The 26,530-nt window shown below is 45.6% G+C and overlaps 1 protein-coding gene across 2 annotated transcripts in view; it reads right to left on the reverse strand.

Moving 5' to 3' along the window:
- Nucleotides 1-26,530, reverse strand: part of CACNA2D3 (calcium voltage-gated channel auxiliary subunit alpha2delta 3) — a 2,559,454-nt gene that overhangs the window by 1,161,774 nt on the left and 1,371,150 nt on the right. For both annotated transcript variants that reach the window (XM_086939135.1, XM_086939136.1), the window contains exon 12: nucleotides 23,887-23,965. In XM_086939135.1, the coding sequence (XP_086795261.1) occupies nucleotides 23,887-23,965 (79 nt within the window). The remainder of the gene's footprint in view (nucleotides 1-23,886; nucleotides 23,966-26,530) is intronic.

Consider the following 26,530-nt stretch of genomic DNA (forward strand, 5'->3'; position numbering starts at 1 on the left):
GGAGTTGTTGGAAATATGGAATAGAGGGGTGAAGACTTTTTTTAGGGGGCGGCACGTGGTTTTGACCCGTTTCTCACATTTTCTATTTTACACTTTTTATTTTGTTCCCGTTTCCTGATTACTTTGTGTTCGCCACATTTTTCATCGCCTAGAAGATCACTTGACCTCAAACACTGCTACGGAAGGACGATGTAATTCCCTATTATGTGGCGTTTGCTGTTATTTCCCCACTTGGAACATTTGCATTGCCTTAAGTCAATGAAATATGCGTGCCGCCTTATGGAAGTGCGCTGAAAATAAACACGAGAAGATGGGGGAGGGAAAGTGAAAGTGCGCACTGTGCCGGCTTCTGTGCCGAAGGGAGACAAGAGGTGGCACGCACGGACAGGAGATGTGCACACTGTCCGTACGCGTGCACATCTCCTGTCCGCACGTTCTCCCTCCTGTCTCCCTTCTGCACAGAAAGCAGCAACAATAGTCTCGCTAGCGAAACAGCGCATGCACTGCGTTTCGCACGCCAGACCTAAAGAGAGAGGTCTGGCACTGAGAGCAAGCAGTGGCATAGCCAATAGGTCTTGCCTTTAGGACCTTATAAGTGTTTAACCATGCAACAGGTGATGTTGTTGCACCAAGGATATTGTGCTGCATAACTAAATACTTATAAGGTTCCAGAAGCGAAACCTATTTCCTATGCCAATGCTTGTTATTGAACCTGGGTAGCTCTAGATATATAAAAGGTTGTAGATCCCTGCACTAAAGTGAACAATGGGAAAATAAAGTAATGCAGGATAGCAAAACTGTGTACGTTCATGTGGCCATTTAGAATTTTATGAGGGTTTTTATCAATCATTAATAAAGTGGCAGCAACCAAATGAAGGCGAGGTAACACGTAGGCATAAAAGAACAGAGAAGAGATGTGGCCTAACCACCACTTTATAACCGGTAAAACAGAGTGGAGTCTAGAGTCGGCGGAGCGTCTTGTGATTCTGGGCAAATCACTTCTTCACTTGCTTAAAAATTAAAACTGACCTTGTACAATGCAATATGGTGATCACATGAAAACGCTCCAATGGTCTTGGACCAAGTTTCAATATATATAACTGCAAAAATCAATACAGACTAAGGTTTGGTGCCTTTGCTGTAGGAGCCGTGTTGTCAGAGGTATGGGGAGGAGACGGTTTGAATTCTCGTATAGAGTCCTAATCCAACCTTATCACACCAATCCGAAGTAATTATTTTAAAGCGCAGACGCTTATGTCTAAACCAACTATCATAAAAGCAGAGCAAATATGCAACAAACAAAGCAACTCAATTATCAATCAATTGCTATTTACTTCTCAAGCAACTTCAGAATGGCCAATACCCTTCCATGAATGTAAAAGACTGGAATAGGTGGTGATGAGGATTCTGGCAGGGCAGATGTGCAGTCCAGTGCTAGAGACGGGCTGCAGCTCCCTCTCTGCAGCCACGAGCAACCCATCCACGCAACGAGAATGAAAAGGGTTGGAGCCACACCCTTTGCGGAATCTGACATTCATACCACACAACCACATAATTACATGGCGGGCCCATCTGAAGCACGGTGGCGGGCCCCTCTGTAGCACGGTGGTGGGCCCCTCCTAAGCACGGTGCCGGGCCCATCTGAAGCACGGTGGTGAGCCCCTCTGAAGCACGGTTGCGGACGCCTCTGATGTAATGCACAGTGCTGGGCCCATCTGAAGCATGGTGGTAGGGTCCTGTAAAGCAAGCTTGCGGGCTTCTCTGAAGCACAGTTGCGGGTTCTACTAAAGCACGGTGGCATGATCAGGACCATAATGAGAAAGAAAGTACTTTAGATGAAAGGAAGACATTTTTCAGCTGAATAGAGAGATTGATCTTAGATATTGCTACTATAACTCTAGATACTTCCTCGGTACTGTCCTTGTGTACAGATGTTGGGTATTCCCACGAGGATGAGCCCGAGCTACGGCACACAACGAGTGGGGTTGAAGCCCTTTTTACCAAATTGGCATGGTGCGCCTGTATGGGTTTCTCGAGGATCACACGCAGATGGTAAAACTACGCCTGTCACACGGACCATTCTCCACAAGGAGCGCCTCAGCAACGTGGATTTAAAAAATGTTAGAGCACCATTTGTCCAAATCCCAACATAATGATGGTGAAAGCCTCGCAATGTATTTAGATCCTTGACACCCAGCTGTTTTAACTACAGGTCCCGTGTTTTCGTAGGAAGCTTCGTCAAAGCGAGAAAAACTGTTTTTTTGCCACTATCGGATTATCCAGTGCAGCAAAACTCCAGATTCCCGCTGCATGCAGTGGAGTAGATTGACCTGCACCCAACAAACCTGAATGGCGGAAAACTGCCCAAAAGTCTGAGCTATTCGGAAAGCTCAACGTGGCATTGGCTATACACTTCAACAAGCGCAAGCCTAGCGCAATCGCAAAATAAAAAAAACACGAGTGGTGCGCCCGCGCGTCACCGCAAGTGCTACCTTGCCGGCCACCAGCTTGCTATTACACGCATGCGCGCGCGCTCTTGTGCGCGTTCTAGCAAGCTGGTCGCCGGGAAAGTAGCACTTTGAAAAGCAGCTACTAAATGTCTCGGCCAGCCCGGCGCATGCACTTGATCATGCCGAGACCTAAAAAGCGGTAATGCCAACATTTTAAAACTGCAAAGTGGGAGAATTTGAAAAGATCGGGGTTATGTAGTTTCGTACATTGATGTATAGTGAAGCAAAGGCAATTTTAGGCAGTAAACAGCTAGATTAAATCCATTGTTGGCTGTTCTCAGCACCAGGCAGGTAGTGCTCCTGTCGGCCGTTGGCGGACGGGAGCACGTAATGGGTTAACTGTGGAGGGTCCGCTATCCAGTGTGCTTTAAACGCACTCTGTGTTAGTGCAACTTTTAAACGTGCAGGCGAAGCTGTCTAAAAAGCATCTTCGATAACGTAGAACCCTACTTTTGCATATTAAATAAGTGACTTGTAGCCATTAGAGTAGGGTGCTTAGTATTAAAAAGTAGCAAAAAGTAGCAAAAGTAGCAAATTAAGGAATTTAACATTGGTATCTAACTACTGTGACTATCCCCAGAAGCTAATTTATGACTGTGTATGTCCTATGAGAAAAACTAAAGTTCAGATAAAATAATAAGTCTGCTACCTTTGTATTGGGATAAGCTGACAGAGCCAATTAAGACACTATTTTAATATTTATTAAAACTCCAATTAATTCATGAAGTAGGATGTTTAGTAAACATTTAGGAAAAATGACTTTTACAATGTTAGCACTTTACCTCCCTGAACCTCCAGTAGGTTAATTAACAATAGCCAGCAGATGCCTGTCAGAATGTAACTTTAATCAAGTGTGAACATTGTCCCAGAGCAGGATCAAAGATCCAGGTCTTTTCCAGGATGTGAGGAATGTAACCCATGTCAGTCCAAGAAGGACATTTGGGGTACCTGGAACTTCATTTACTTGAAAGAGACTATGGTGAGGCCTGCCGATTCATTATTAGTTAGACCTGAGAACGGGAAGCCTTTTATTCCTTAGGCCATCTGTCACCAGCTTGTCACCAGGCTAGTGTGAGGGGGAGTTGGTTCCAGAACCAGTTTCATGTATATGAGCAGGAAGGGGCTGCTCATTTCTCTAAACATACCCTTGGTTGGCACACAAACCCCCTTCAGGGACAGAAATATTTAGCGATTTGCTTTGCTTCAAAATAGTGCACTGTGGGATAGTTTGCAGTAAGGCAAACAGGATGTGGTGCAAAAGGCATAAGGGTGGCCCCTGAGAACTGTTTTCTCTTTGGTTAGGGAGGGACTATGAGTCACATTCACTAAGTGACTAATGAAGCCTGCAAAACAGGCACCTCACTCACAGCTCATTAGAACACTTTCTGGACCTGCGGAAGAACAAAAGAGACCGGTATGGAGACCAGAAGGGATTGTCCTCCTCCCATTTTTACCCAGAACTAAGAAGTGCACTCCAGGGCTCAGTTGGGTGACCTCATGTGTGCCTACATGGACACAACATACTTCAGCTAGCCTTTTATCTGAAGTGCCTAGCTGACCAGTAGTAAATGACTAGGGCTGGACCTTGCTTGTGGTCTGTACTGGAGTCAGTCCTGACTCCTCAGTGCTGCTAAAAGGTCCTGGTTGCTTTAGAAGTGACTACGAGTAGCTGCTCCAGAAAGTATGAAAAGTTGGAGACTTTAAACATTTTTGGACTTCCAAGATCTCAGGAGAGTAAGTGGGACTTAGCAGCAGTGATGTGTACTTTCAAAGAGACTTTGACAGATACAACTACCAGCTTGCCCTGCTGGAGGATTTTGAGCTCCATCAAAAAGACTAATTCTTGACTGAATGAAGGCATGAAATGTATCCTCCTGTTTAAGGACGTTGGTGGCAACTTTTCTTTATTTCTCCCACTCTGGCCTGATGAGGACTTCAGTGGTTACAGCTTGCAACATTGCCCTGCTGGAGGATTTTGACTTCCATTTCAGAGACTAAGTCAGAAGATACGATCATTGACTGTGCTGAACCTGCTTCATGGATCCACCCCATGTTTAATTGTGTTTGGTCTCAAATCATGGCTTGGTACCAGTCAACCTCAAATATTGACTGCTGATTGAGCATTTACTTTGTCTTGGCACTTTTTGCCTTACATCTTTAAAAACATCCTACCTACAGGTTCCGTTATTGGATTTTCTGTTGTTTGATGACATTTTAATACTTCATTTGTTTCTATTTTTTTAAAATGGGTATGGGATTTTTGCTTTTGTTGTGCTTTGACTTTTTAATTGTCTTGTTACTGCTAAATAATGTACACGTTTTCCTAAGTTACGTTATTTGCTCTGAGCGATAGTTACCAAGAGTTTTATCCCACGTTTAAATTATTGAAACTCTGTTTTATTTTAACCAGTTTGTGTCCTTATTCCTTGTAGTGGACATCCATCTACCTCACTTAATAATCCACATTCGTATATATTGTAAATGTTATGGGCACATTTTTAGGGACATTTGACAATACATGCAAATTCTTGTTTTCAAAACTCACAACACTCCAGAAGTGGTGCTAAAGGAGTCCATGTGCTAGTCTGAAAAAAATATGCTTACACCAGTGCTTAGTTTGTACAGGGGCCCTACGTTTTTCTTAGACATTAACCACCGGTGAAACTAATTGTCAGGGCTGCTGAATACCAAGCCTGCTTAGTTTTAATTCCACCTCACGACTTTTCCTTCCACCATTCTACACTTCTTGCCTCTTTACCTCCCAATTGCAGGTTCTTTTTCACCCTTTCATCACTGTTTTCTCATCGTTCTTTGCGTCCCTTTTCTCTCTTTTTATCCTTTCTCTCTTTTGTTCAAAGTCTGATGATGAAAAATAAGTCCCAGTAACCAAAAATGAGTCCTGATGCCCACAACCTGTAGCCACTGGCATAAAGTGGGCACTGTTCATACAATGTCTTTTACAGAAGTTACTCTCTAAAGTACACTTGTGGGAAACAAGTTATCTTAGATTAATTCTACTGCTTTTTTGTCCAAGAAATACAGTACATCTGCAGTGTGCATACTTCAAGTATGGTTATTTTACCACAATGAGACATCGACCTGCTCTGATGACAGACAAAAATGCAAGTTGATAGACAGCTAAAAAAAATGGTAGGTCTGCAGCATGTGGTCATGTCTCATAAGCCCCGGCTATAAAGCAATTGAGAGAGGATGTTCAGCCAGCGCATTATCACTGCACCAATTTCTTATCGAGTAAAATGTGTGCGAGCTGGTTATCTATCATTCTGACCAGTTACCACAGGGAACAATAAACAGCCATTTTGAAGTTTCAAAAGGTCTTCAATACCAAGTGATTGTATTTGAACAAGGAGAGCTATTTGGCCACGTGCTAGGTTCAGGCTATTCCTCAGAAATTATGATTTCTCCTTTGCCACATTTCATCCATACATTTAGCACCGTTAGATCAGTAGAAAGTTCAAAGAGTTCTGCAGATTCACAGTTTATGTTTTTATAAACTAGACTGCAGAGTAATAACTGCAAGGTCATACAAGTGTGCAGCATCTGTATTTAACTGAAGCAGGAAGAGGTTTTAGGTGCAGTAGGTGGGAGGGTGTTTTGTCCTAATTAAAAATAAACACAGTGTTCAGTTGAATGTGTAAATAGAGGAACTGTCCTCTTTCTCTACACTGTGGCTTAAAGAGCCTTGCAGACCAGCAAATGGTATTGCCTTTCTGTAAATCAGTGTCCATGCCCAGTATCCAACAGTAAGGTTAGCCAATTGAAAATCAGTATGGCTTTTATGTGATAACGTCAACCACGAGGAAGAATAACAATAGTTTTCCAAATAATTCACATGAACACTATCTATTCTTTTTGTCTGTTCACTTTGCATCTGACATTTAGTAGTTAAAAGCATGGGTTTACCAGTCTTAGCACTGACAGAGCTATGTGCTAAACAAACAAAAAAAACCTGCACGAATATGACTGGGACCACTGGCAAGAACCTACATGGGCAAGATGCTTTCAGTTGACAATAAACCTCCCTTTACTGTTAATTGGTAGGATTATTGAGAACAGTGAATGAAAGGAGAAGAATAGCATCTATAGGAGCAGAAAAAAAGAAGAGCGAAAGAGCAGGAGGGTTCGAGGAATGAGAACAAAGATAGAGAGTGAGTGAGAGATTGCACTTAAAGGATTAGCCTGCACTATGCAGAAGTCAAATGTGGTGTGTATTTAAAGCTAATACAAAAAAATAGCAACATCAAAATCTGAATATGTAAAATACTCAATACAGCCGCCAACAAAAAATGGGCAACACAAGATGGAAAGTGGATATGCAAAATAGGACTTACTTGTGAAGTCTTTGACCTTAACTTATGCACTTTCCTAATAGCTATATGCTTTTCATTTATGGTTGAGGCTGTTTGTATGTATGTTCCTGCTCCCCAAGTGACCTTCCTGATTTTGTCCTGTATTGGGCAAGGTTGCCCTTAGTAAGTACCGAGTAACATAACACAATCAGGGCACACGTCTTAAGGAAAATAGTGGGGATACTAATGCCAACCACAATTATTTATTATTATGTATAAGGTTTATATAGAGCTAGCTAGATCAGCAGGTATCATAGCACTTTACATAAAAATGAAAAATAGAATAAAGTAGCTTTACATATGATGCTAGACACTTAGGGCCAGATGTATGACCCTTTTTTGTGGTCGCAAACAGAAGATCTGCCCGTTTGCGACCGCAAAAAAATGGTCCAGGCATTTACAAACTCTATTTTGTGAGTCACTGGCTTGCAAAATAGCATTTGTAACTCTCGCTATTAGGAAGAGGGCATCCCTTCCTAATAGCAAGTCTCAATGCCATGTACTTTTGTGTTGCGTTTGCGATTTCATTTGCAGTCGCAAAACACTCGCAGTAATTTACCCCTTCCCCCTTGTGAGTGTGTGCAACATTTTTTTTAAGAGCTGGCAATGGTCCCAGGGACCACTGCCTGCCCTCAAAAAATGAAACTGAAAAGTTTCTTTTTTCCTTTTTTAAATGCAGCCCATTTTCCTTTAAGTAAAACGAGCTGCATTTAAAAAGTTTAAAAAACTGCCTTATTTAAAAAGCAGCCACTGACATGGTGGTCTGCTGACCCCAGCAGGCCACTATCCATGGGAGTGCTAGCCATTCCCAATGGTGTGGCAAATTGTGGTTACCTCATGCATATTAATGGGACATGCAATTTACGACCCCATTGGGGATTGCAAACAGTGTCTAAGACACTGTTGTACATTCACTTTTGCGAGTCGCAAATTGCAAGTCGCAATTCGATGCAGTTTGCGACTCGCAAAAGTGATTTGTCATACATCTGGCCCTTAGATTCAAGAGCAAGCATAAATAGAGACAAAGAGAATTATTAGGCAATAAGGGAGGTTACAGTATGCAGAACAATTAGAAAAGAAAAATTACATATTAGACAGCTGAAACAATCAACCAACCGACTATCACAAAGAGTCGAGTCATAGAGAGATTGGGCTATTTGCACATAGTTCAATTGGCGTGCGTGTTAAAGTATTTTTTGTAGGAGAAGGAATTTCAGTTTCCTTTTTAAGCAGGAGAAGGAGGGGGTTTCATTGGAGGTCTCTAAGGAGTGAGTTCCATATCCTGGGTGCATTTCCAGAAAAAGAGCAAATCTGGGTGGATTTTCATTTTCAGGTTGGGAGGTATGGGAAGAAGAGTTGGAGCTTCTCAGAGTTCTGGTTTTTTGTCTAGATAGTTGGGGGTATGTGTATATGAAGGACTTTGTGGGTGATGCAGGCAGTCTTGTAAATACATCTTCCTTCAGTGAGAAGCCAGTTGAGGATCTTGAGATCTGGTGTGATTTGTTCAAACTGTTTAACACCAGTTATGAGCTGGCCCGCCATGTTCAGAAATAATCTTAGGAGGGGCGAGGTGCATTTTCAGCGTCCTTGTGAAGATGGCATTCCCATAGTCCAGTTTAGAGAGGACAAGTGATTGTACTACCATCTTGAAATCACAGGGGGGAATGAATAGTTAAATTTTTTGGAGGTGTTTTAATGACTAAAGCGCTCTTTGGCTGAGTTTTTGATGTGATCCTTCATTGACGTGTTTTTGTCCAGGATGGTGCCTAAGAACTTTACGGAGTTGGACAGGGTGAGAGAGCAATTTAGGGCATTCAGGTGCTCGAGCCAGTCTTGGATTGCTAGGTTGTTACTTTTAGGGGAGAACAGTGTTACTCAAGTTTTGTCTGGGTTCAACTTTAAGTGGTTCGAACTAAACCAAGTTCGTATCTTGATTAGTGTGGCATTGAGGTGTAGGATGTCACTGGGTAATTTGATTTTGTCGTAGATTTGAGTGTCATACGCATATAGGTGATATTTGACCTCCGCTTGCTTCAGGATGACTGTAAGGGGTTCCATGAAGAGACTGAAAAGGGTGAGTGAGAGAATTGAGCATTGGGGTACACCAAGATTGACTAATGTGGGTTTGACGAGACAGGAGTTGATTTAAATTTGTTGCTATCGGTGTTGTAGGTAAGATGTGAACCATTTTAGGACTATGCCATTCAATACCAGAGCAGATCATAAGTGTCTCAAGTAATGCTGAGTAATTTATAGTATCAAAAGCCGCTGATAGGTCAAGTAGGATAAGTAGGCATGCGTCACCCTCATCTAAGGATCTGTGGATGTCGTCTGAGATATTGAGCATTGCAGTTTCTGTGCTACAGCCTTGCCTGAATCCTTATTGGAAGGTATCATGGAGGTTATATTCACCTATATGCTGGCTAATTTGTTGAACAACGAACTTCTCCATTGATTTGGCTAGGAACGGAAGGTTGGAGATAGGTCTGAGGTTGTTGAGATCATTAGGGTCTGCCCCTGTTTTCGTCCTAGTTGGAGGGAGTCAGGTGAGAGATGTGTTGGTGATTGTCCAGAACAGGGTAATGATGTGGTTTTGATTTTGTACTATTGTGAATGGGAGGGGATCCGTAGTGTGGAAAGTAGGCTTTAAGTTCACAATTAAATTGAAGACTTTGTTTTCTGTCATGAGTTTGAAGTAAGACCAATTGGCATAATGTTTCAGTTGAGGGAGATTATGGTTGACATTACATTTATTTGGGGCCATTTGGTCATTAGTAAGCTCTGTGGGAAGGTGAGGTGGGATGGCAGATTTGTGACTTGACTTGGATGAAGGATTGCTCAATTTGTGCAACTTTGTCAGTGAAGAAGCTGGCAATTTCTTCACAGTGTTATTCGGTGGCTATTTTGTGTAAGGATGTGAGGGAGGTTTGGCATTTAAGAATGTTGAAGATCTCCCTGGGTTTATTCTTAGCACGGTCAAGTTGGTTGTGATAAAAGAGGGTTTTCTCTAAAAGTGTGCTTCTTATATAAAAAATGTGCTGTTCTAAGTAGTGCTTGGTACATTTTCAAGGGGTTCAGTTGCCATGTCCTTTCTGCCTGTCCAAGTTGTCTCCTCTCATTAAGATGTGAGCGGAACTAAGATTTTGTTTGGATTGTCCTCAATTGTTTTATTTTGAGCGGTGCAATTTCATCGAGACCCTCCATCATCGCTGTATTATAGTGTGCAGTGAGTTCATCAACGGTAGAAATGAGAGGGTGACTGTGTAGTTGGGCATGAATCCTGGATTCCAGTTCAGTTATTGGGACTTGTTTTATGTTCCTGGTTCAGTGCTTAAGTTTTTGCATTTAAGGCTTGGTGGGACCAAAGGTGGGTATCGATATTAAACAATATGAGATGGTGGCCGACCCAATCATGGCTCTAAGTGAGACCAGCTAATTTTTAGTGATAATCGCATCTGTAATGGAGGCTTTAATACGTGTTGGTTCATTACAGAGTTGCTTAAGGTCATTTATTTCAAGAAAGTTGATGAGGTTCTGAACTGTGGTGTCTTCTGAGTTGTTCCAGTGAATATTGAAATTGCCCAAGAAAACGTCCTTCGTGCCAGTTAGGGAGAACCATGTTACTAGGTCAGTTAACTCTTCTGCGAAGAGGGCACGATCAGCAGGAAAGGTGGTAGGTGGTGTGCAGTTTGATAGGAGAGGAGCCTTTGACTTTAATTTCAACTCCGAGGTATTCAAAATTCGAGTATTCTTCAGTTTTTAAGATGGAAAGATGAATTCCTTCCTTGTGAATGATAGCTAGTCTACGACCTGTACATTTAGGTCTGTCATGTCTAATGATGATGTATCCAGGTAGTATAAGCAGGTTTAGGATGGGGGTAGAGCGGTCATTAAGCCAGGATTCAGTGAGGAAAGCGCTTTCTATTGCTTCAGCTCTATCTGTATCATGCTGAACTGCTGATCTACAGTTGAGGAGCATGCATGATAGAGGGCAGGGATTATCATTGGTAGAATGTAGTGTTTGAATAGTGGTGTATTGAACAGGTCGTCTGGGCGAGTAGATCATTATAGAATTGCTATTTGTGCCCGCTATTACTGTGATTCATGAGGGCGGCTTATGAACCATATTCTGGTTCTTTGTGAGGTAAGAATCTCTGATTGTATCAGCTACCAGTGCTGATATGGGTCTGAGAGCTCCCTGGGGTCTGTGAGACTGACGACACAAGGGAGTAGATGGTCAGAGGGTGTGCCGAAACAATTTATAACTACCCGTGTCAGCAGGATAACTTGGCCTGACCTGTGAGGTCCTGTCTTAAATGCCAGATGTCATTAACTAGAGAGTTGAGTTTTTGCTCTATTCGGTTCAGAAGGTGGGCAAGTGTGTCACTGATGCTTCCAGCATTGAGAGTGAAAGGAAATTCTGCAAGTCCTGAGTATAAAGGAGAGTGTGCTACACCATGGGGGTGTTTAGTGTCATTGTGACTGGAAGTGTAGATGATGTGAGCGAGCTCAGTAGGGGGTCTGCATTGGTAGGGAGGAGTGCGTCCCCAGAGAGTTCAGTAGCAGACGCTCTATTGTTGGGGCCTGCGCTATCTGTCTCGGGGTGGGCATAGATGAGTTTTGTGACCGTGTGTTTGCTGTTTAGGGTAGAAGCAAGTGAAGTCTTTCTGGTGAGTATTTGTCGGCGGGGTGTGTTAAAGGGGTCAGTACAGTTGCTAAGAGTGTCAGAGGGTGTCACAGAGTTGCATAGTGAATCGGTGGGTAAAAGAAGGCAGTCCGGTTGTGGGTTGATGGTTCAGGGTTAGGGTGATAGTGGAGTTTGTGGCACATGGCCCTGTTGTGTTAATGAGGTGGAAAGTAATGTGAAGTGTTAATCAAAGATGGTGTGGTGAGAGTCTGTAGATGGTATGAGTATGTTCCCTGCCCTATAAAGAGAAATAGCGATTTTCCCTCTAAAGTTTGGGGAGGGAGACATGGGGAGTTTTGTCCCATAGGGTATTTTGATTTACTTAGTAATGTGTAGGTGGAGAAGAAAGAGGGTTTTCCACTTTGCAAGGCATTTGGAATAGAAGATGAAGTTGGTTTTCTTGTGCCGTTGGTCACTTTGTGGTAGGTATCAGCTATTAGTGTTTCCAAGTGCTGTTTCAGTAGTCTGTGTTTTAAAATTATTCTTTACATTATCAGAGCCTTTTTTAGGATACCTGATGCTCCATGAGTTGGGGCCATATCTCTCAGGTGCAGTCTCGAGGGGTTTGTGTGGGAACATTGTTCAAGACTTTAAAATCTGGTTGCAATTGAACAGCTAGATAGGGAGAATTAAGGGAGTGCAGACACTTGAAGTCTTAGAAGGCTGGACAGGGTACTGTGGAAGAGCGACATTGTATAGTGAGCAATTCATTTGGATATGGACAAGTTGGTTAGAAGGCTGGAGAGGGGGATGTGGAGGAGGAAGGTCATACAGTGATCAATTCGTTTGGCACATTTGAGGTTCATGGGAGCTTCAATTGCAAAAGTAGCATAGTTCAGTTCATTAGGTACGCAAAACGCACTTCTAAATAAAACTCAAAAGCATCAGATAAATAAGGATAAAAAGCAAATACGATGAGCAAATAGTCAATAAGCATACCAATAGAGTAGGTGGTTGTTCATAGTTAAGGCCACTAGGTGTCAAGGCTAGATAAGGATTGAATACCACATGAAAAGGTCTAGGTAGTCCTTTAGTTGTAAGGTCGAGTTTGCAGGGAGAGAGGGAAGATTATTGCCAAGGGGTAGAAAAGCAGAGAGGGGGAATGTATCAAAAAGGGGGTGTTCTCTACCATCCATAACGAGGCCCAGTCTCTTAGGCTCTCCACAGTCCCCTGGCCCCTATCATTTCAGTATCACCTGGTAGTGCCCAGTTTACTTTGGTATCAGCACTCACCTCACCTTTATGAAGCTAGGTCGGGGATTGCTGGGGCCACATTCCTCTGCCTCAGTTATAGCCACCAAGGTCTGAAGCAGCCCCGTCCATCCACCTTACTCCTAACGGGATATCAGGACCACAGTAGGTGCTCGCAGCTCCCTTTTAGAATCCGGGTCATGCGCATATGTGCAGGGTACTTATCAGCTCACGGCTCGAGCTGCACCGTCCTCTGCCCGCACCTTCAGCACGCACCCCCTCAATGCTGCATCGCATCACAGGACTCCACTCTCCAGACTTGCCTCAATGCCTGGTAATCTCTTATGTAAGTCTTCCTGGGCAGCAGGTGCTGGCATGTATATTTAGGGTCTCTACAGTCCACCTGAGTCCAGGTCATGAGAATTCAAAGCACCCACAGTCCCAAAGATTCCAGCGGTTCACTCCCAGGCTGTCAGCAACTACAAGGCCTTTTAAGAGGTGGGAGGTAGAAGAGGTAGTGCCTGTAATTAAATTTAGGTTGTGGGCCAACCCATTCCATGATAGCCACAGATTGGCTGTGGAAGAGGAGTTTGGAATCCGGTAGCCCTCTGTCAGTTTCTATTGTAAGGTGGGGGATAGCAGAGGGAATTCCGGCAATTTCAGTGATGTGATGGATGGGGAACTCCAGGGGAAGCTGGGTTATGCTAGATTCTGGTTGCAGAAGTGGGCAGATAATGAGGCGATGGAGGAGACGAGGCAGAGACCAAAATGATGACCCTAGATCCCACAAATGACCGGGAACATTGGTGCAGCAGCAGGATACAGTCGCAGGAGACAGCACCTCCCCTAGGCACAAAGGAGCAGCCACATCAGGTGGAGAGCGCACCAGCGCGGAGCGGCATGCAAATGCTGCTCCAGCCACAGTGGCCAAAACTCACCAATTGAGCAAAGGGGCAGACAGCAGGTCCCATCCCCCAAAGCACCAAGATGGCCGCAGTCCCTTCCCATGAAAGCAAAGCTCCCGCTGAGAGTTCCCCAGGGCGGCACAGCAGCACACTACCTAAAACCATGTTAGTCCTCCTCTGTGGGAGACACTCCGCTCTGCCCCTGCCGTAAACCAGACCAGTGTGGGCAAGCCACTGCGTGCAGCCACGGAATGCATCCAAACAATATGTACTGCACACCAGGACTATCTGAAAGCACTCACAGACTCGCTCAACACGTGCCCAGCTCAGTTGGACAACTATCCAATACTTGGGGAGATCAGTGTGATCCAGTCCAGTCCCAGTACAGAGGGAGAACCGCATCCACGGAGCGGCCAATGCCGTAAATGACTGCCATACGGGGGCCCAAGCCTGCAACGAGAAGACGCGCCAGGCAGGCAAGCCAAGCACCAAATGGCCATCACACAGCGGCAAGCAATACCCGAAACAGTATGTTCCTTCAATCCAAATATTTTCACGAAGTTTCTCTTTCGATCCAAGTATTCTCCCAAAGTTACTCATTTCAATGGCACTAGAAGGGTTGGGGCAGAGCACCGCAAACTGGTATTTACAGCAAAAAACAAGGCCAACGTCTGTGCCGGTGGCCATCTTGGTAGACGTTGCAAGAAGTGCTGTCACAAATAGCGATGTCATGCTCACATAACAATTCTCACATAAAAGGTCAAAAGCCTATTTTACAAAAAAGACAACTAAGAGAATTCCAAAATGAATGTGAAAAGAGTATTGTTTTATTTAAATTTTATACCTCACATTCATTGTTTTCACATATCAATTTTTTATTAATCTTGGAAATGGATGAAAGTGACAAGTACATGTTTAAACTGATTTAGTAAGAAAAAAAAATTACTGGGTGTATTTTTAAACATGAAACTTGCCATTCATTTGTGTTTGTTTCCTGCTGGTATTTTTTATTCTGCTCCAAAGCACAAAGGTGCTTTAGATTTGCAGTTGCTTAAGCAATAGAAGGGTTGGTTTTGCCAAGTTCTATGTTCCTAAGAGATTAAAAGTTAACCTCTCCTGTCCCACTCTCACAAATGAAGCTGAAGCTGCTAATGGGATGAAGCTTTACAAATACTCCAAAGCCAAGTTACAGGTAGGGGGGGCATATTAATGAGCCCCTTTGCATCGCTCTTGCACCACGCAATGTGGAGCAATGTTGACGTAATTGGAAAATGAGATTTATGAAGCCTAACAAGGCCACCTTTGTGAATTCATGAATCTTGAATAATGTAACGCAGCCCAAATTACGGTGTTTCATTACTCTTAACCAGGGAGGCATTTCCATGGGGGTTGCATGGGTATTCCCATGCAACATTCATGGATTTTGATGCATTCCCAGATTTACAAGAAATTGTAAACCTGGGAATGCGCCAAAAAGATAGCGCCTCCCCAGGAGAGGCGTACCGAAAAGAAATATCTTTATTTTTTCCTCTTTCAATGTTTGCTACATTCTGCAGCATACATAGAAAGAGGAAACAGCCTCTCAGGGTTGTTTTTGTGCAGGAAGGTGCCCCTCCCTCCACAAAAACAATCCTGAGTGGAATGCAGGCACCCGTGCACCATGGTGCAATGGTGCCTGTGTTGGCGCTAGGCAGCCTATTGTGTGCCAGTGCAGGGAAAAGGACAGGAATGGGCCACATTTCCTAAAATATGGCAAATTCCTGTACTTTCCCAGTGACACAGTGCAACTCTATTGGAAAGGGGCGACCATTCGGTCCCCCCGAACGTATGGTGGAGTACCCCGATCCCCCCGGGAGGCCATCTTGGGCGGGAGGCGAGTCTCGGCTGGTATGCCCGAAGCGGCGTAGCCGGGGCGCGCCTTTTCCCGCCCTGGAGTGGGTTGTCATAGACACTGACGCAGCCGGCCACGCCCAGGGAGGCAGGCGGAGGCGGGTTTACGCCCGCCCGAAGACGGATAAAAGGAGCAACAAGCCAAGAAAGCATCCTCTTGTTCCTGTGCTCCGAAGCTGCACCTCCCCGCTGCACGTGAGCTCGAGACGGAACGAAGAGCCAATTTTGAGCGTTGTAATTTTTGTCTTTGTTTTACAGATATCTTCGTTTGAGAATGCCGGGCAAGAAGGTCGGAAAGCGGGTCGGGACCGATCAGATGCTCCGCATGCTCATAAAGGAGGTAGCCGAGTTGAAGAAGCAGATGGCGGTAAAGAATGGGGAGGGAGGACCGAAGCGAATCGTCGGACCAGCATTGCCGGGAGTAGTCCCTAGCGGGAGAGGCAAGAGGTCCAAGAGGGGAGCACCGGGGGGGAGGCCCCGGTTCCCGATACACCGACAGAGGAGCCTATCCCGGTTCCGAAGGAGGGGCATCCGATCCCCGGGGTAGTCACCCCCGTGAACGGAGAGGATATGCCTCCCGAGTTGGCTGCACAACTGGCAGCGTGGTTGGGAAAAGATAGTGAGGGCACCACGGCGGACGACGCCAGGGCAGTAATGAGGCAATTGCGAGAGTCTAGAGAGGCTGCGAAGGCACCATCTTCTGTTCCCCCACAGGTTCCGGGTGCTGAGATTGCAGCAGGCGCGAGTTCGGCAGCAAGTACAGCACCTAGTTCAGGTAAGCGGCTACTACCGATTGTGGGGGAGGGGTCTGTACCCTCACGAAGGGAGAAAGTGGCCCAGCATGTTCCACTTGAAATTAAGGAAAAGATTTGGGCCGATAAGTATGTGAACATGTTTTCTTTGCTTACTGACCATTACGAGATGGAGCATGTGAAGGGCCAAAAAGAGCTTATGCATCCGAGTGTTTGGCGCGCAAAAATGGCCGCCTTTAAGGTCGACGAAAACATAGGTACTTGGGGCAGAGCGTTTGGCATTTTTACCTCCATTATGGGTGAGCGAAGGCCTGAATTGTTGACGGAGTTGCCTATTTACCAGACACGTATCATGGAGTATTCTCTAGCATATGAGGGCAATCAGTGGTTTTGTTATGACAATATGTTTAGGAAGGCTAAGGAGCACGACCCAGCTCTAACATGGGATTGTTATGACTCCATTTCTTGGCATTTAGATTTGTTGGAATTTTAACAGGGGGAAATGTACGAGGCCCCAGGGGTCATGCAAGTTTAGACATGAATGTGGGGGGTGTGGACAGTCCTCCCATCCTGAGACCATGTGCAGAGCCAAAACGGGTGATAACGGTGGTAGGGGAAGCGCCAAACAGGTCTGAAATAGTCCGAGGGGCGCCTTTACCTACCCCGATTGATACCATGGCAATGATTCCTTGGCTCAACGAATACCCGGATCATGTCTCCGCTGGGGTGTTGCGAGACGGTTTTTCATATGGTTTCCGCATTCCAGTGGGGGATTTTCGGGGTGAAGCAAGTTGTAAGAACCAACTGTCGGTCCTGCAGCATACGGCGGTGGTACGGGTAAAGATTGGGAAAGAGGTGACTCGAGGGCGTGTTGCCGGTCCATTCGATTTTCCACCGGTTGCTAACTTTGTTTGTTCCCCATTAGGGGTGGTCCCCAAGAAGGACCCGGGTGAGTTTAGGCTAATACATAACTTGTCAGCCCCACGAGGTCTTTCGGTGAATGATGCGATAGACCCGGAAGTGTGTTCGGTGCGGTACGCATCTTTCGATGAGGCCGTCGCCATGTTGAATCGCCTGGGGCCCGGGGCGCTGATGGCAAAATCAGACATCGAGTCAGCGTTCCGGTTGCTCCCGGTACACCCAGACGATCAGCGTCTTCTTGGTTTCATGTTTCAGGGTCGCTATTATATGGATAGATGTATGCCAATGGGATGCTCTATATCTTGTGCTTATTTTGAAAAATTCAGTTGTTTTCTACAATGGGTATTCACAAGAAAGACGGGGTTTCAGCATGTTATGCATTATCTCGATGACTTTCTGTTCCTGGGGGCAGCCGGGGATCCGGAATGTGGACAGGCTTTAAACGAATTTTGTGTCTTAATGAATCATTTTGGTGTGCCATTGGCACCAGGTAAGACTGTGGGTCCCTCGACTTCACTCGAGTTTCTGGGGATCGAGCTCGACTCGAAGGAAGGTTGTTTTCGGTTACCCAAAGAAAAAGTGGTAAAATTCAGGGCATCCCTTGAAACATGTATTCGAGTGTCTAAGGTAAACCTGCATCAATTGCAACAAACGGTGGGCCAGTTGAATTTTGCCCTCAGAGTAATGCCAATGGCCCGCCCCTTTTCCCGCTCGATTGCACAAGCCATGGTCTGCCTGAAGGAGGGACACCACCGCACGAGGCTCTCGGCAGAGATTCGCCAGGACATGCGCATTTGGCTGGCATTCTTGGCGGATTTCAATGGTCGAATTGTCTGGAACAAACCGGCGGTGTCCTCCGAGGAGCTGGGGCTGTGGACAGATTCGGCGGGGAGTATAGGTTTTGGCGCCATATTCGGTACGCAATGGTTGGCTCAAAAATGGCCGTCATGGTGGCACGAGTGCGGGCTGACGAGTAACATTGCTTTTCTCGAACTCTTCCCTATTTTGGTGGCCCTGAAAACATGGCCTGAGGGGTTCCGGGATCACTCTGTGGTGTTCTGGTCTGATAACATGACCGTGGTTGAGTGTATCAATAGTCAGGCAGCACGTTGTAAATAGGTGTGGGCGGAAAATCCGTTCCGCTCGCGGATTTTGCGGATTTTCGGGAAATCCGCAATCCGCGAGATTTGCGAATTTCCCGCAAAATCCGCAAATCCGCGAGCAGCGGATTTTGCTCGCGCTGCTCGCACTGTTAGCGTGAGTTCGCGCCCCGCGAATAAGTGCGAAATTGCAGAAATACGATCTTGGCAAAACTGAAAGTAACTACTTACCAGGTTCAAAAGTTCAGGCACATCATTAGTAGCCATTTCCTGTAGGGCTTCCTGAGGGGCCCCTCCAGAGTTCAGTTGCCAGTTGAAACTATTATGTGACCCTGCTCTGAACCTCAGAATAGTTACACATATGCCACAAAGGTCCTGAATTACAGCTAAGGGAGACAAGCAGGAGCCAGGCTGGAAGTTAAAATCCATTAATCAGCCCCTAATTCATTATTGTCAGTTGGGGCAGGGCAGGTGTTGTAACTAATTTTGCAACAATGAAAGCACTTAGCAAGTGCAAAAGATCACTAATCAGGGCGCACTAAGGAAGCAGGTGCCAGCTAAAAAAATATTCTGTGACACATTAATCAGCCCCAAATTAATTCAGGTCACTTGAGGCAGGGAAGGTGTGCTTTGCTTTGCCGAAAATAATGTACACTGGACAACCAGAGGGTGTAGTGATGAAACAGAGGGTGGCATGGGTGGGCCAGAGGGTGGCATGAGTAGTCAGAGAGTGGCAGTGGTGACAGAGAGTGGCAGTGATGAAGAAGAGTGTCCCAAACAGGCTGGACACGTAGAAACAACAAGTTCGCAAAACTTGCGACCCGACAGGTAAGTTCGCAAATTGCGAAATTGTAAAAACCCTCGCGAACTGGCAGAAACACGGGCGAACACAAAAAAAAAAAAAATCCGCAAATTCGCGGGAATTCGCGGATTTTGCGGATTGCGAATCCGCAAATCCGCAAAATTCGCGGATTGCCAATCCGCAAAATCCGCTCATGCTTAGTTGTAAATGGATTCTGAGACTGCTCAAGGAAATTGTGTTATTGTGTATGCAGTTGAATGTGCTCTTTAGGGCGCGACATGTCCCGGGGGTGTTGAATCAAGCGGCTGATGCGCTTTCTCGTTTCCGTATGCAGGCCTTCTGGGGTTTTCTGCCCACAGCGGACCGGGTGGCGGCACCCTTTCCCGAAGCTCTCTGGTCTCTCGGTGCCCCGAACTACAAAACCTCGTGGGAGAGAGTTTAGCACCCAGGACAAGGAAGGCATATGAAGGGGCGTTTCGTTCCTATTGGTCCTTTTTGGGTTCTGCTAGGGGGGAGCTTTGGGGCCAGGAAGAGCTTGTCGTGAAATTTTTGCTGTCTCTACATCGGGCAGGCAAATCAGGAGCTACGGCCCAGAGGCACCGGGCCGCCATTTCCTTTATGGCAAGGGCTCATGGGATCCGGGACCCGACAGCGTCTTTCGTGGTGCAGAAAGCGCTACGTGGGTGGCAACGCCTGGAGGGTCGCAGAGTAGATCGGAGACACCCGATAGGCCTGGATAGGTTGGCCCTGTTATTTTCTGTACTCCCTGCGACATGTTCATCCCAGTATGAAACAGTGTTATTCCGAGCCGCTTTTGCGCTAGCATTCCATGGGGCTATGCGGGTAAGCGAACTGGTGGCGAAGAACAAGCAGGATACAGTGGGGGGACTGTGCCGAGAGCACATTCAGGTTAAGGTGGAGACGATGACTGTCTCGTTTGTCAGGTCCAAGACCGATCAGGGTGCGATTGGGGACTGTATAGTCATACATAGGATTCCCGGGTCTCCCATGTGCCCTGTTGTTTGCGTAGAGGAATATTTGGCGCAGAGGGTGGCATCATGGGGGGGGACCTTGTTGAGACACGCTGACGCCACCCCACTGACGAGGTTTCAGTTCCAGCGGGTGCTTGCGATGTCAATTGCGGCTGCGGGCTTGAACCCCGGCGAGTTCGGGACCCATTCCTTTCGGATAGGGGCTGCTACTGAGGCTACAGCCAGGGGTCTGAGTGTGGAAAAAGTGAAACGTTTGGGTCGTTGGTCCTCGAATTGTTACAAAAAGTATGTGCGGTTGCACATGTTGTGAAGCTGTAATGATGTACTCACGCTTCTTGTTTTTGTTTGGTTTACAGTTTCGCAAGCTTACGAGGCGGGGCGGACTGTGCAGTCGACCCGACACCTGGGAACCAGCGGTCAGACATCACCGGCTGCGGAAAAAGAGGTGTGGGTCGTGGACGTATTCAAAGCAGGTGACATGATTCACATGGCTGGGGAATACGGGTACAGGGTGACCTTCTACGGAAGGGGCGGGCTCTGTATTGACCAGTTTCAATCCTTTTTCGAGGGTTTGTTAGGGCGGACAAGGTCACCGCCGTCTATAATCATAGTCCATCTTGGGGGCAACGATTTGGTGGCCACTGGTAGACGACTTCTTCTCGAGGCAGTGCTCTCCACAGTAAGTTGGTTGGCGAGAAGAGTTCCAGGGTGCACAATTGCATGGTCCCATATGATTCCACGGAAAGTGTGGCGGGGGGCGAATTCGGTTTCTGCTCTGAATCACTCAGTGAAGAAAGTAAATAACAAATTGGGTAGATTGTTTCGTTCAAGTACACTGCATTCTATTCCGCATGGTTGTATTAAGGGGGACAGTATGTACCTGGGAGATGGGGTCCATTTGTCCCGGGTGGGGAATGAGTTACTCATAGGAGACCTCATAGCTTGGCTAAAGAGTTTAAAACATGACCTTTAGGCAGGAGTTGTTGTGGGGGGTCCGGATAGCCGGTCAACTATCCGGCCTGTGGCGGTAAGGTCATGATCGGTGAGCAGTAATTGGAAGATCCCTATGGGGGGGCATCACCCATTACGGATGGGAGCGCTCGGGGGAGGTGGCCATTGGCCCCTCAACGGGGAGGCGGTCCCTTCTAAGGATGGGCCGCCGAAAGGAAAGGAAAGGCGGTCAAGGCCCCTTCCTGGATAGGAGGGGCTACGGGCCCCTCCTGGGGAATTTCCCGGGGCCAGGACACCTGCGACGGCAGATGTGGTAAGTTGTGTGGGGTGGGGAGGGGGTTTACGCTACCTTCTAGACACCTCACACGAGTCCTCGGACGACCTTTAAATGGCGTCGAGTTCATTGGGGCCCCCGTCAAGTCAAGGGAAATTGGTAGATGCACTTGAGGTACGCCTCTGTGCGGTCGCCCCTCACAAGTGGGGGAGGTATTTCTGGTTTAGGGATCTGACACCGGTTACGACCTTGCCGTTGGCCCTTAAAAGTTAGGATGTACAATTTCAAGTTAAATGTTTTGTAGGATGTTAGTTCGGCTAGGAGAACCTTTGTATTAGAAATATGTTAAGGTTAGCCAAACATCGTAATGTGGAAATGAAATTGTACATAATATGAAACTGTTATTTTAATGTTTTGATTTTGTTTCATATTTTAATAAATACGGCCGGGAGGGTCACTCCCTCCCGCCTTCCAAAAGTTCAGAACCGTTTCCGGTTTCCCATCCTTGGGGATTGTGTCGAGAGGGGGTGGTGGGTATCTCAGCCATATGGAAAGGGGCGACCATTCGGTCCCCTCGAACGTATGGTGGAGTACCCCGATCCCCCCGGGAGGCCATCTTGGGCGGGAGGCGAGTCTCGGCTGGTATGCCCGAAGCGGCGTAGCCGGGGCGCGCCTTTTCCCGCCCTGGAGTGGGTTGTCCTAGACACTGACGCGGCCGGCCACGCCCAGGGAGGCAGGCGGAGGCGGGTTTACGCCCGCCCGAAGACGGATAAAAGGAGCAACAAGCCAAGAAAGCATCCTCTTGTTCCTGTGCTCCGAAGCTGCACCTCCCCGCTGCACGTGAGCTCGAGACGGAACGAAGAGCCAATTTTGACCCACCCACCAGCCCCTGAGGACAGCCAGTTGTTTTAAATAAAGTTTTTGATGTGGTAACTCTATTTCTTACAGGTTGTGATGACCGTCGTGTTATTTTGAGTATGCAATAAAGAATGGTCATTTACAGTATGTTTTTCGAATAAAGTAATTTTGCACTAGTGTTGATCGGTAATCATACGTGAAATAGTTATGGTTGTTTTGTAATTAGTAGTTTTAGTTAAATTGTCGTATTTATTTTGGTCGGGCGGTAAGGTCATGATCGGTGAGCAGTAATTGGAAGATCCCTATGGGGGGGCGTCACCCATTACGGATGGGAGCGCTCGGGGGAGGTGGCCATTGGCCCCTCAACGGGGAGGCGGTCCCTTCTAAGGATGGGCCGCCGAAAGGAAAGGAAAGGCGGTCAAGGCCCCTTCCTGGATAGGAGGGGCTACGGGCCCCTCCTGGGGAATTTCCCGGGGCCAGGACACCTGCGACGGCAGATGTGGTAAGTTGTGTGGGGTGGGGAGGGGGTTTACGCTACCTTCTAGACACCTCACACGAGTCCTCGGACGACCTTTAAATGGCGTCGAGTTCATTGGGGCCCCCGTCAAGTCAAGGGAAATTGGTAGATGCACTTGAGGTACGCCTCTGTGCGGTCGCCCCTCACAAGTGGGGGAGGTATTTCTGGTTTAGGGATCTGACACCGGTTACGACCTTGCCGTTGGCCCTTAAAAGTTAGGATGTACAATTTCAAGTTAAATGTTTTGTAGGATGTTAGTTCGGCTAGGAGAACCTTTGTATTAGAAATATGTTAAGGTTAGCCAAACATCGTAATGTGGAAATGAAATTGTACATAATATGAAACTGTTATTTTAATGTTTTGATTTTGTTTCATATTTTAATAAATACGGCCGGGAGGGTCACTCCCTCCCGCCTTCCAAAAGTTCAGAACCGTTTCCGGTTTCCCATGCTTGGGGATTGTGTCGAGAGGGGGTGGCGGGTATCTCAGCCATAACCACTTTTTCATAAACATTACTCTAAGTGTTTGAAAATGGAAGCCGCTGCAGCACTGGGGTACAAGGTGACACCTTTCAACATTAGGCGAAAAATAGTGGTAGAGGGAGCTCTGTTCTCCAGCCTCCATTCCTGACTTGTGCCGGATAACAAAAATAAAAAACACCTCTTACTTCTTATCAATCTTATCAATCACCTCAATTACAATTCACTCCAGTACAGATCATCAGATTAACATTTGCATTAAATGAAAGGGCGTGTGCATCTAATAACAAAGGGCATCGATTTCAACCAGTGTTGGGGTGATATGGTTCTAAGTGTTGTGAATTTGTTGTAATTTCCCACAAGCAAAAGCAACATTACAAAATAGAACTGGCAAAACTATGTATTTTAATAACATTGGTGAGATGCAACCATTTGGCTGAATACCTAATGGATGGTAAAATGTTATGTGTACCAAACAGTTTATTACACTAGCCATTTAGGAAATATCTCTGAAGGTTCATATGAACAGAAGTTGATGCTTCTCGGATTATCTAGTGCATTGTTATTATTGCGCTGATCACTTATTACAACTATGAACCAATAGTTTTTTTTTAACACATGCAGCTGCTCACCATGGTCAGTGCATATGCATATAGACAACATTTGTTTCTGTCATAGGCAACTGACCTTTGTTTGCACAGGCCATCCATTTCAAGTTGTCAGCGAATGCAGCTTCTCTGCCTATCAAATAGGTAAACATACGGACCTGCAATGAAAACATATATGAATAGAGATTATTGTAAAGACAGAATGTTCAGTTTGCTAAACATTAACACTTGCTATTGGCACATTAGGTGCAAAAGAAGATTGAGGAAAAGAAAGAATGGCACACACATCATTTTCTCAGTTTTTTCAAACCGTTGGCATATGACACATACATTACCTCTAGTATGTAAGCAAGCAAACACTGGTGGGCTCATATATCAAGAAATGAGAACATTGTGTGGTAAGTTGATAGCGTCACAATTTGAACTTTATGCACATTTACGAATAGAAAGCATTATTATTTTTGTAGTGTTATCACCAATAAAAGGCTGGTTATAACTGCTTCTGAAACAAGCATTGGCAAAGCCAATCTGTCTGGCATTGCATGCTACCCCTTTGTCTTTGCCAATGGTTGTTCACCAATATTATTATTTTTTAAATGGCGTTTTTTATAAATAAAGTTTTATTAGCATTTATAATAAAATATGCACAACAATACTAAACAACTTACTCCCTCTACCACCCCCTCCTTAAAGTTCAATCCCCATTACAGCATGAGTACAACACATATTTATTTTGCAAAATATCTTTCTACTCATTTTTCTTCCATAGATTCATTACCATTTTCCAAAATTTGAAGTGGATCTAATAAATGATCCCATGTACGTTCTCTTTTAATTGATCTTCTTCCTTTCCCCATATCACTACATTCACATAATCCACCCATCAAACCAGCTCCTCTTTCCATTTTGCCACACACACTAGGGGGATCTAGGCCCCTTCCAGTTCATTGTTATCTCACATATAGAAAGTACCAACGCTAATTCAATACATTCTGTAGTAAGTTTACACTTTGCAGTTGTTAGAAATCCCCCCAGTAGAGAGATCATAGGAGAACACTCATTAGTAATTTGGAATGTTGGGAGCTCCATTGAAAACAACGGAGTGCTCCGGACTTCTAATGGCCGGTAGAAGCTCAGAGCTCCAACATTCCAAAGTTGTTGTTCACAGTTGTTGCTGTGAACAAAGGCCTCACGGAGCCCGGGGGGTTTCAATCCCCTCGGGCTCTGTAATACCTTTGCTTTATTTGTTCGAACATTCTGCCCCCTAGTGGTGGAATGTTCTAATAGTCTTATAGCCCTCTGTGGTTGGTCTATACTGGCATTAAAGTCCTGCTCCCTTGTTATAGGACCTCTCCTTCGAATCAGGCCCTTAACTCTGGAGCGGGCCTATAAGGGCGGGTACCGCCCGCTATGGTGGGTTATAAAGCTATAATATATCTCTGTGTTACAAGATTCATAGAGAATACTACCTCCGTCCAGTATTCCACTAATAATGCTCTTGACCATACAATTTCAGCATCCTGTTTACCACTTCTTGGGCATGCCACATTTGTCTGATAAATTTGAGCTTTTTTCAGGAGTTAGATATGCCCTATGCAAGTAGAAAACATTTACCAATTTAAATCTCACATTTCTAGATACAATGTTTGAATTTGCAGGAATTTATACCATTCCACTTCACACGACCAATTGTGGTACACAATATTTAACAAGCACTAGGTATTTGTGGCTCTACTAAACCCATACCCCAGTGTTTGCACAATCTAGTGATCTCAAAAGTGGCTGAAAATTCTTCAAATTATAGTATCACCCAATCACTATACAAATGTCCTATCCTCTGCACCCCATGGTTCGCCCACTCTGCTAAGCCCCTCAATCCTCCCCCGGAATGATTTGTGCCAAACTTTCTAATGGAATGCCCGGGGCATAGGGCCTCTGAGTGCTAGTTTGTTGATGTGCATAATGCCATCAGTGCCAGACTACCTTTCATGCAGTGGGCATTTCCCACATTGGTACTCTGACAGGGGCGCTTTGGACATAACAATGGTCTGAGTTGAACCATTTTTTAATTTTTAATTGAGGACGCTCACAGCACTGAATAAAGCTAAATTTAGCCAGTTAGTAGGATCTCATTTTCAATGTTGGGAATTGCATTTAATTTCCTTTCTCACGGGGACCAGTAGGGCACTTGTGTGACATTAGCACCTACAGTGCATACTTTATCTTTCTTACACAGTTTCTTTCCTTCACTTTTGAGAAAATTTACGTTGGAACACATTTCCTTTTCATGGTGAGAAAGCAACCAATGATGATAAGCGGGTGTGCTAGTGAGTACCAACTAGCAAGCCCCCCTTGGTGTTGCTACCATGAGGTGCTTTCTCTCCACTCTCACATTCTAACCTTTTCTAAACAAATTTCAGTGGGAATTCTTTGGCTGCAGTGTAGTGACATTGTGTTATAAATTGGAGATATAGACACTCAAATTAGTGGTAGTATACTGCTCCATTGCGGGAGTCGTTAGAAAATATTATAGACTCCTCTAGTGTCTGAAAGTTAAGTATATCTGGTTGTTGAAATGTGTTGAGTGGGGGGCGGCTTGACTTTTTCCCCCTTTGCTCCTTTCTGTGTTGATGACTCTGACAGGGGCCACAAGGATTCAGTACAATACATCTACATTGGTAACATCTCAAAATTTACCTCCCTTGGAAATCTTCTTGAATTAA

Source organism: Lissotriton vulgaris, chromosome 9 (genome assembly GCF_964263255.1).
Source record: "Lissotriton vulgaris chromosome 9, aLisVul1.2, whole genome shotgun sequence".
NCBI lineage: Eukaryota > Metazoa > Chordata > Amphibia > Caudata > Salamandridae > Lissotriton > Lissotriton vulgaris.